At 42.5% G+C, this 11,069-nt stretch overlaps 2 protein-coding genes across 3 annotated transcripts in view; one reads left to right on the forward strand and one right to left on the reverse strand.

The window, feature by feature from the left end:
* Nucleotides 1-6,311: 6,311 nt before the first annotated feature.
* On the reverse strand, nucleotides 6,312-8,340 carry cldn5a (claudin 5a). Its single transcript, XM_019888878.1, has one exon. The coding sequence runs from the start codon at nucleotides 7,931-7,933 to the stop codon at nucleotides 7,286-7,288; it is 648 nt and encodes a 215-aa protein (XP_019744437.1). The 5' UTR covers nucleotides 7,934-8,340; the 3' UTR covers nucleotides 6,312-7,285.
* Nucleotides 8,341-9,907: 1,567 nt separating this feature from the next.
* The window catches only part of zgc:63587 (septin-2), a 21,322-nt gene continuing 20,160 nt past the window's right edge, over nucleotides 9,908-11,069 (forward strand). The window contains exon 1 of one of the 2 annotated variants that reach the window (XM_019887222.1): nucleotides 9,908-10,062. In XM_019887222.1, the coding sequence (XP_019742781.1) occupies nucleotides 9,923-10,062 (140 nt within the window). In that variant the 5' untranslated portion in view covers nucleotides 9,908-9,922. The remainder of the gene's footprint in view (nucleotides 10,063-11,069) is intronic. The other variant, XM_019887233.1, reaches the window with a different exon arrangement.

Below are 11,069 nucleotides of genomic sequence, written 5' to 3' on the forward strand. Positions count from 1 at the left end.
CTCCTCTTCTTCATTCCCAGAGATGAGCTATTGTCTACTTTGAGTTGCAATAAATCAGTGCTGGCTTGAAGAAAAGTCTTAAATTTGGTACAGGTGGATACAAAGACCGGCTGGAATATTCTGAATGTATACTGAGACACAATGATTATGTAGATTATGATTTGTAGAACAGATTAGTCAGTAGAATTTATGCACTAATGTCCTCCCACCACCACCTGGTTAATGGCAAACTTATGATTTTCTTTTTTTTTGGTATGCTTTTTGACACTGATCCAAAAATGCGCCGCAGCTTGCGCGAACATCCTTGATTAGCATCTGCGATGTTGGCATGGCGAGCTGCCACGGCAGTTTATGTCGAAACAATTTGTGCTGAGCGTGCCAAATTGGCAATGCGGCGTGATCCTAGGCAGATCTCAGACAGGCCTCCTCTTCCTCTCAGCAGGCAGCTGCCATTCAAACGTGTGCGTATGTGCGCGCGGGTTTGCACCTGTGCTTCTGATGACTCCGCTATAGGCACGAAAAGGAGTTCACTCCCCACACATTTCAACTCTCCACTCTCATATTTTGGAGATGAAACTGTCTATAAATCAGCCTGTTGAAGGAAACTTGCGTAGATGTGTCCTGCTTGTTAAATAAGCCCCTAAATATCCTAACATTCACTTTATAAATATTGAGATAAACTAAGATTCTGGTTGAATTTATGTCTGCCTGCACTTGCTTCAGGTACAGTATGTACCTTACTCGTGTTTCCGTTCTCTGCTTTTTATTATGTGTGAAAGTATGATCAGCAGACATCAGTGGTTGAACATTTTTTTTTGCAGTTGACTACAACGTGATGAAAGTTGAGTCAAATATTTTTTTTCAGTACAGTGTTGCGCAAGTATTTTTTGTGACACAGACCAGTTTCACTTCGACATACTTCGATTGATAGAAACAAATAAAAGTACATGACTAAAAAAATAGAGATTAAAATAGCCAAAGTTTGTGATCCTTTCTTACTTTAAAAAAAGACTAAGTGTAATGCGACTGCGCTAAAGCAGAGCTAGTGTACCCCAACAGCACGTGTAAGTTCGCCAGGGAAAGGTAGTCAATGTTAGCGAACTTATTTTAGCTTACCACCGCTAGTTAGAAGCATTTGCAAAGTGCTAGTTGGAAGCATTTGTAAGCTTTTTGGAATAAATGTAAAAATAAAAGTAGGTCGCCTTTTGGAATAAATGGTAACATAAATAAACACATTCATTAATTGAGCTGCTAAGGCCATAACTGCAGACTGGGCTAACGGTTAGCAAGTTAAGAGCCAGCCGCTTAGCTTTTTAAGCTGCGCACATTCAAAGACACAGCGACTACCGTGTGGAACGTGAGGATGGTTACCTCAGTTTGACAATAATCATACCTGCACCTCACATGCACATTGTGAAAATCATAAGAATGTTCTGTTGTAAAATTATTCGATAGCTGCTGGCCTAGATTGAAATGGCTGATACAGTAAATAACGCCTTATGTGATGGTGACAGTTTGACCCTGGACCTGAACGTTTCCATACTTCCTACGGGAAGCGGTTTGTGTTTCACTCCAGTTGTTGTGCTGTGCTAATGTGTTTGTAAATAGCAAGAGGAGTGGTCAAATCAAACTAATTAAGTTCCACAGTGTGTCCTCTCTCTCTCTCACACACACACACACACACACCCATGTATACACTCTTCCACCTCTCCCACTCCCTCGCCCACGTTCCTTCCTGTTTCCTGTTGCACTGTCCGCTGCTCAGGAAGTGCTGGTGTTAGTGGGCTGTGACACAAGCCATGAGTCACCATGCAGTAAATCGCTTCAAAGTTGTGGAGGGGATTTTGACCCCCACGCCGCCCCCCCCAACCCCCACCCTCAGCATTGTTTCTCTGACAAACACCTCATGGGGGGGTGGGGGGTTAACTTGTCAGACAATGCTACGTTTGTCCTCCACGTTGAACCACCTGCTGACTCTTGGCTTTGCCATTTGTGAGTAAGCTTTCGGCCGTAAGTGCACCTGCTGGCTCTTATGGGGTAATCTGTAAAAACTTCACCAAAGACTTTATTAAGTATATGAATCACCATAGTCACCAGACATTTTAAGAAAGATAGTCATGCTCAGTTTTCACAGAGTATTTTCCGTATTGTCTTAACCCATGGCATCTTTTCTCCCTAAGTCTCTAAATGCTTTTTAATCTGCAAGCTGTTTTTGTTTGAGTTAAAATATTTGTTGTGCTGCTCTCAAATATGTTTTGATTTGTGCCTATATTGCTGTGTCTTAATTTTCTGTTCCTTGTCGATTTGTCAAACAAGCACAAATTCATTATGTCATTTTTTGCTCAATAGATTTATTTTCTCTTTTTGCCATTTGAGTCAAAATGAAAAGATTTCCTTTGCCTAGTGATGCCGCGGTGATTCACTTTCCATTGTCTTGCAGCTTTCTCCATGAACCAGTAATTGGGGTTCTTGGTTTACAACTGAGTTCCGTCTACGATACAAACCTGAATCTGTCATTAATCACTCGCGCATTAGTGAAATCATACTAACAGTAAAGTTTGTATGAAAAAAATTTTCTTGCCCATAAATAAAACAATCAGATGAAAAATGGCAACAAAAAAAAACAACACCGTAGTAGTTCCTTGCATGTCATTCGTAACCACTAAATGACGTTGTTTGAGACCCTTTGTAAACTGACAACCAAACACAAATATGGCGCTCTATGAGTTGCTTGAACAATTTATGTTCTCCTAGCCTTTTTCAGTCACAACAACGCCCTCCCTCCGCTGCAGAATCAACAATGGCACAATCCAGTCAGGAATTAGCCTTCTAGTTAACAAAGGACGGAAAAAAACAAACACAAATTTGTGGGTCCACTGAATTTCTTTTACTTTTGTGAACAGCCCAGCCTTGACTCTCCAGAGTGACGTGTATTTATTGTTTTGACACAGCTCCCTTGATGGCGCAGGTGTGCCTCATGTTGTGACTGCTCAGATAAACACTAGCGTCAGTCAATTGTAAGGCCATTTCTTCATGTTTGATTGGAACATTGGCTGTCATGAGGGAAGTGACATAGCACGCCTGACCTGAAGGCAAAGGTCACGTCGTGAAACCTCTCAGCTCCCGTCTCACAAATTGGACCGTGTGGGCAACCAGGCTAGGTGAGTTCAAGTTCAGAGGTAAACATGAAGCATGCTATGTCATGCGCATCGGGACATGTTGTCATTCCTTTGGAGAAGTGGTGGCAACATGTAACATCTACTTTAGTTACGAGCTTAAAGTTAATCTCTGCTCCATTGTTCTCAATGTGTGCGTGCCCACTCGTGGCAGGAATGTCTTCTGGCCGGCCCTTTTATTTGGACCATCCATACGACCACATTATAGCCCCTGGTAGCCTGGCAACAGCAGGTTCTGTCTGGTTACCATGGAGAATGTCCATTGAGTGATGTCACTTGGCCCTATTTGCCTTGCCTCCTCATTGGAATGAGGCCTTTTTTTTGTTGTTGTGTTAAAGTACACCCCCCCCCCCTCCCAACACACACACACACACTCACTGCCTGCGCCTCATCAGCTTCTCTGCGGTGACCAAAGCTGTGGAACTAACAATGCGACATAAACAGACCAACCGAGGAAGTCTTTGTGTAGTATCTGAGTGTGTTTTATAACTTATACCTGAATAACACTAATCTTTTTTTGTTTTGTTTTCTCATCAGTTATTTTACCCATTTTCACCTCTGTTATTTGATTGTCTTTTTAGAACAAAAAAATTATTGTAACCCAAGTTAATATATTCAAATTAGTGTACGTGGTGGACCAGAAGTCGCTCTTCTCTGAATTTTTCTGTTTTGTTTCATGTATCTTTCAGGCAAACGTGAGGCCATCAGCAACTGTCAACTAAGGCCTCATAATTTTTTTGAACATATGCCCACGGCTTGTTAATTGACATTGGTACACAAATTGCAAAATTGCTGCCCTGCAAGAGGTTTTTCTGCCCCAACTGCAGTACGGCGTCAGTTTGAGAATCTTTACGGCTCTCGCGGTGCTGCAGCGCGCAGTGCCCATCGGAAGGCCTGCTTTCTAGCATCACGAATGAAAACACTGACGTCCTCGTGCAATTCCACGAATGCTGCGGGAAGTGATCAAGGTTTACGCATACCAATTTCACTGTGATTGGCCAGTGACCAGTCTCGTCCAAATTCAGCTAGAATAGGCTCCCCTAATGAGGACAAATGCGATGAATGGGTGGATCTTTGGGGTGACACAGTGATCGACTTCAGCACGTCCACTTCAAAGAGCAGAGGTACAGGGTTCGATTCCGGCTGTGGCCTTCCTGTGTGGGGTTTGCATGTTCTCCCGTTCCCGTGTAGGTTTTCTTCGGCTACTTCGGTTTCCTCCCACATTCCAAAAACATGCACGGCAAAATAATTGGACACTCCAAATTGTCCCTAGGTGTGATTGTGAGTGCGAATGGTTGTTCATCTACCGTATGTGTGCCCTGCGATTGGCTAGCAACCAGTTCAGGGTGTACCCCGCCTACTGCCCCAAGACAGCTGGGATAGGCTCCTGCACACCAGCGACTGTCATGAGGATAACCGGATTAGAAAAAGGATGGATGGGTGGATGTTTGTTTAAAGTTTTATGTGTGGAGCACTTATTGGAATACCTTAAACTTATTTATTTAACTCATGGCATTATTGTAGAAAATTTCAATTCAAGTTTTTCCATCACATGGAACCATTCTTTGTTAATGATACACTCCTATAATATGATTTTCTTTCATGAATAATAACCATCTCTCTTTGTTGCTGATTGGCTGGTAGATTGATGTCATAGTGAGGTGGGTGTGTATCTACTTTGACTCAGATGAAAGTCACCACATCTGGTTGGTTGCATGCTCTCGTCAGCGCGCTATTAACACAATAAAACTTAAAGACTTGCCGTAAGTGTGCAGTGAGTTGCTATTGTTCGCGAAACTGCCGTTTCCGAGGTCAGAATTTGACTTTTGTGCTAAACGTTTTGCACCGGTGTCAACAGGAAGTTGTAAAAATGTAAAAGATCCATCACTGGAACAACATTGTAATCTCCCCCACCACCTCCCTTTGACAAAGTGTGAACTACCATCAATCCATCCATGCATCCGTTATCCGAACGGGGTTCAAAAACAAGTTTATTAATTTACGTTCATTGACCAAATGTGAACGTTTTAAAAAATAACCTAAAATGAAATTAACTCACGGTTAAGAATTTATATATTTATATAAGATAAGAAAACCTTCATTAGTCTCACAATGGAGAAATTGCCAAATTCACAGCAGCAAAGTTACGAAAGGAAGAAGTAGAAGAACAAAATATAAGCTGCTGTAAAGCCACTCTCGCGGCGCCATCTTGAAGTCAAAATATTACAACACAACACATAAGACACAGTCATTCAATCTTAACCACTTTTCTGCATCCTCTTTGTTGTATGAAGCAGTTATAGATGAAAGAAGAGAGGATCAAAGTTATATATATATATAAAATTGTTTATTTTAACTGAGATTAATTGCTTGTTTTCTTATTCTTTAATACATGGGAAGAGGACCTTGGAAAATTGCAAGTACGATATTGAGGGTAAAAAAAATTCTGAATGAAATAATTTTTCAAAATTGTTTAGGCCCTGTTAAGAACCAGCTCCCATCCTGTGTGAAAAGCCCAGCTCTGCTATTGAGTCACCTCCCACTCGGCTGACTGTATGCATTGCCATATGTTCAACTTTGAGGAGAGCATATGACCTGCTAAGACTCTTAAGCGAGCAGCACAACAAGTATGAATAAGCTTTTGGAATTCAATCACACTTTCAACACAGGGTGGGGTGGGGGGGTGGCGGTGCCGAAAACTTCGAAGATGGAACCGTTTCCTTATCTCTTTTCTTGCGTCTTGAACTTGTTTGCGTCTGCATTCTTTTGTGTCAAGCTGGTCGTCTAATGAATGTGGTGACTTACGGGAAGAGCGTTTCCAGCAAGTTCTCTGCGGCCTTAATTTGAAGCCTTTTCACTGGAAGTGTGAGCGTGGAGGGGTCCTGCGGTGGGTGGGCGGGGGGGGGGCACTCTAAAAAGGGAATGGTGGGGGTTGTGGAGCATTGTGAGCTGAACTGAACAGCAGAGCCCTCCTTGAGCTGAATGGGCATTGTCATCTGGATTTCTGTGGATCACTAAAATACTTTCTCCCGCCGTGCATAGGGGGGAGGTTTATCCATGCACAGTGAATATGGGAAGTTTTTCATGTTAAGGGGATTTTTTTTGGTTTGTTTTTTGCTACATGAACACTCTTGATGAAAATTCCAGACAAATATAGTAAGTTTAATCTTCATAAAAAGGGAAACAATATTGCATCTTCTTATACATCAATCACTACATCAAACAAAGAAAGCAAACAATTCCAGGAACTTGAGAAATGAATTGAGCGTTCCTGCAGCGGTCACGATGCCAGCAGGTGCTTGGAATAACAGACAAAAACGTCCCAGTTATCAATCCCAGCACATCAACAATACAAAGTTACTTTTTTTATTTTTTTATTACGAGTGTGTCGAAAAAGTTCTAGGACTGGCGTCAGAAAAGATATATTTCAAACCCAATCAACAAGTTTTCCTCTTGGAAGTCATCCCTCTGGATACCAGCCTTCTCTGCCACACCTTCATCCGTTCGTTGGAGGATTCTTCAAGGATCCTCCGTCATCACCACCATTTTAATGTCATTCACATCTACAAAGCAGGTTTCTTTGATCTTAGAAAAGAGGAGTGAGTAGGGAGATTGCTCCAGCGTGGCCAGGACCTGTCCAAAGCTCGGGGTATCGTGAGAATTTATCTCTTCTCATGCACCGAATAAAACAAACACCACAAGGGGAAAAAAAAAATCCTAGTTTGAGTTTTAAATATATCTTTTTCAGTCCTGGAACTTTTCTGATTCATCTCTTATACATGTTTTAATGTCATCATTTATGGAGTGCAATATTTATCTCAATTACTGTACAGATTGGCAGGCAAAGCATATGTTGGAGTCAATGGCATGAGTTCGTCTACAAAAAAAAAAATAAAAAATCAATCATGAAAAAAAAAAACCTTACAAAAGCATGTACCGAACAAAGATGCTGTACTCCTTTTGTCGGTTGTAGTTTGAGGGTTCCAAAAGAAGAGAGGGTGGGGGTGGGGGGGGGGGGAGTGGGGTCCTGATAGGAAAAACATGGTCCAGCGAATTGAATGAGTCGAGAAAATAAAGGCAGGTGTTAAAAAAAAAAAGTCCGAGTGGGGCTACACATAATTCCGTTTGTCATAGTCCCCGTTAGGCGTGGCTCTCTTGGTGGGCGCGTATTTGACCGAGTATCCCGCGTTCCCGCCGGAGGGGCAAGAGCAGCACAGAACGGACCCCCCGATCAGCAGAAGCGCGGTGGCCGCCCAGCCGATGTAGAGCGCGGCGCCGATCTCCCGCTTCTTGGCGCCGGGCACCTGCGGGTTGTAGAAATCCGAAATGATGTTGTTGGCCATCCAGCACAGGGGCACCAGCACGAAGAACCCGCTGATGATGTAGATCACTCCGCCGGCGTTCACCACCCGCGCCTTGACGTATTCGTTGCGGATACAGTTGGTGCACTGCGCTCCGGCGATCACCACCATGAGCCCCAACACGCCCATCACCGACGAGATGATGGTGAGCGCCCGGGCAGCCTGCAGGTCGTGGCTGAGGGCGAGCACCGAGTCGTGCACCTTGCACTGCATCTGGCCAGTGCTCTGAACCACGCACGACATCCACAGGCCGTCCCAGATGGTTTGCGCCACCACGATGTTGGCCTCGATGAACGCGGTCACCTTCCACATGGGCAGCCCGCACGCCACCATCACCAGAAGAGAGCCGACCACGCACAGCGACAGTCCCAAAATCTCCAGCCCGGCAGACACCATGTTCGCTTTTTTTTTTCCCCCCAATCAGGTATGCGTCCAAAAACACTTGTCAAACTCTCTCTCTTCTTGCTTTCTCTTCGCTTTGAAGTCGTTTGTGTCTCTATAGTCGCTTCTTATTTGCGCATCTCTTTGCAGCGGCAGCGCTGTGTTCCTTTGTGCGAGTGTGAAAACAACTGGACTCGCAGCTACACCGGACCATCGATGTTTTTTTTTGTTTTTTTTTTTTTAATGCGGGGCGGGGATGTGTGAGAGTGGAAACTTCCCTCCAATCAGCTGCAGCCGCATCCCGGACGACCAATGGGAAGGCAGGGAAGTTGTGCGGATGAATCAAGCGGTCCAGCGCGCTTTGTGCGTTTGAACACTTATTTACAATTAGAGAAGGGGTGGGGGTGGGGTTGGGGACATGGAAGCGCTTCCAGCCGAAATGCACTGGTTTGCACTATCAAGGAGTTTTCGATTTTGTTTTTTTTAAAAGATGAATACACAGTAATATTATATAACTGTACATTTTTTTCACCTATAATAATGTAGGCTTTTTATGCGCAACAAGGACTGTATGAAGCATACGGTAATATCTTTTAGGGTGGGTCTGCTGATTGGTGGTTGTGACATCGAAAAACGTGAAAAGCACAACGGAACGTTTCAGATGAAATAGCAAAGTAACATCAATTCATCCATCTATTATCTGAACCCCTTATCAAGTCAAGTCAACTTTATTGTCAAATGTGCTACAGGTGCAACATACAGCACAGATGAAATTACATTCCTCAGGAGAGAGAGGAGCAGCTGTGGGTGCCCGCGCCGCCATCAAAAGAACACTTAACATAAAATGACAAAATAATACAGCACAACACATAAGACACAGACAGTCGTCTAATCTAACCACTTTTTCTGCATACACTTTGTTGTTTGAAACAGTTATAGATTAAAGGGGAGCGAATCAACGTGTCCTTTCACCAGTGGATCAAAGACGTCATGCTGAAAATATGCACACATCTGCTACAGGCTAAGTTATTTATCGTCGCAAGGGTCGTGTGCGTGCTGGAACCTATCCCAGCTGTCTTCGGGCAGTAGGCGGGGTACAACCCGGACCTCTGCACCAGTTGACCACCGTGATGCCCGGCAAAGAAACAGTTCAGATGAATGAATGAAGAGAATCAGCAACCGTCCGTGTCATCCTTGCATACAAGTGCATGAAATTATTTCTACAGAATCTACTTTTTAAAAACAACAAAGGGCGGCACAGCGGTTCACTGGTTAACACGTCCTCTATAGTGTATGGGTGTATGGAAAACAACCAAATGCAAGGGCATTAAATGCTTTCCACAGACACTCAATTATTAAAAACAGCCAAATATACCAAAGAACATTTTGAATGCATATTTTTAACACACAATGTCACTTATACTTAACTACAACTCAAAAATGTAATATAACTCAATAATCCCAAACTATTGAAAATACCTACCGATTTAACATAAAACGTGTTTTTACTTGACAGTTATTCCAAACTAACTACAATTCTAATAATGCAGTTTTAAAATTACATAGTTTTTCTACTATTTTGTTAGCTCTCATTAGAAATTTATTTTTTAAATTAAATAATTATGTTACTGGTAGCATTTTAAAGTTATCTCAAACGGGTTTTTTTTCCAATGTTATCTTAAGAACGTGTGATGAAATACACAAAAGCAATGAAATTGTGAACTAAAGTTGTGGAATGAAAAATACAATTGAAAGTAGTGAGGTAGGATCTCTCTACAAACATTTCCGCGCAAAACAGTTGAAATATGAAGCAAAACCGTCAACTTTGAACCAAGTATTACTATGTATACATAACATTGGTGTTTTGAGTGTACGTCGCCAACTGTCCGAAGAAATAATGGATAAGCACGAAAAGCTTGTATAGGACAGCCAAAGAAACTGTAACACCGCAGCCGCCATGTTAGATCAAAATTTGTACGCTGCGTTACGGACAGCAGAGCCATAATGGCGCCTGCAGTGACTCGCGAACACAGGCGGGGAGAAGGGTGGTCTTTTTGCGAGCGACTTCCGCGTCTCTTTTCCTGGGCTGGGACAGCGGCTTCTAACGAAACCTTCTTGTTCACTAACTTTATCTCAAAGTTCAGGTAAGTCGTGAATGCGGGTGCTTTCATGTGTGTATTTTGTTAACCAAGTGTGTGAAAGAGTTAGAAAAAAAAGAAAAAGGCAGGGTCACAGCAGAACTTGGCTGGCAACATGACAGCAACAGAAGAAACAACTGTTGCTGTTTTAAGTCGTTATGTTTCCACAATTACGTTTGTCGGGCGCTCATTCTGAGTGTAGTTAGTTGAAATATACCAAAAGACACTTTCCTGCACATTTTGAATGCTAATAATGAAAATTTTGATGTCTAGAACGTCCGTGTCTGTCCTGACAGTCAAACTGGGTGTGGTGGACACTCACTGTTCCATAGGCCATCACCATAGAGTGGTAAAGGCCTCTTCAATACGTAAATATACATGGTAACATGAGCCAAACCTCTTTAAAACCAAGTTCAATGTAATTATTACTTTGTGTTTGATTCACTTGTGACCAACCAGTCCAGGGTGTACACACACTAAGGACCAACAGTATGAAAAAAAGGACAAATGTTGTATGATATGCAATTGGCATCCAACTCACCGAGGGCTGCACATTTAATTCAGTTGCATCCTCGATATTTACATTTAAATTATGGGCTCTGCTGCAGATGTAATCAAACATGTTTTATACAATACAATACAACAAGGACAACAATGTTCCAAAAATCAAAAAGAAACAAGGTACACTCACTCGACCGAAAATAAACAATTGACATTGCAAAAACCCCAAAACACTGGCTCTGAAACCCGCCCAAAAAACGACATTCATCAGACTCAACTAATCTCCAAATATTTTAGTTTTATTATTACTTTGTAAACACTTTGACTTCGTGACAAAATCATAAATCAGATCACAACAAGAATGCAAACAAATCTGTGGGTTTTATCACGTCAACTTTTCCTGTTCCATGAAAAAAATTTATATACAGGCAGAGAGAGAGAGAGAGAGAGAGAGAGAGAGAGAGAGAGAGAGAGAGAGATTTTATGGGGTCTTCTCTATAAAAAGACTCACA

The sequence above is a fragment of the Hippocampus comes genome, unplaced genomic scaffold (assembly GCF_001891065.2).
Source record: "Hippocampus comes isolate QL1 unplaced genomic scaffold, H_comes_QL1_v1.1 scaffold155, whole genome shotgun sequence".
Taxonomy (NCBI): Eukaryota; Metazoa; Chordata; class Actinopteri; order Syngnathiformes; family Syngnathidae; genus Hippocampus; species Hippocampus comes.

What these genes read in the sequence shown, in the direction of transcription:
- cldn5a (XM_019888878.1), bottom strand. Translation starts at nt 7,933, where the DNA reads ATGGTGTCTGCCGGGCTGGAGATTTTGGGACTGTCGCTGTGCGTGGTC.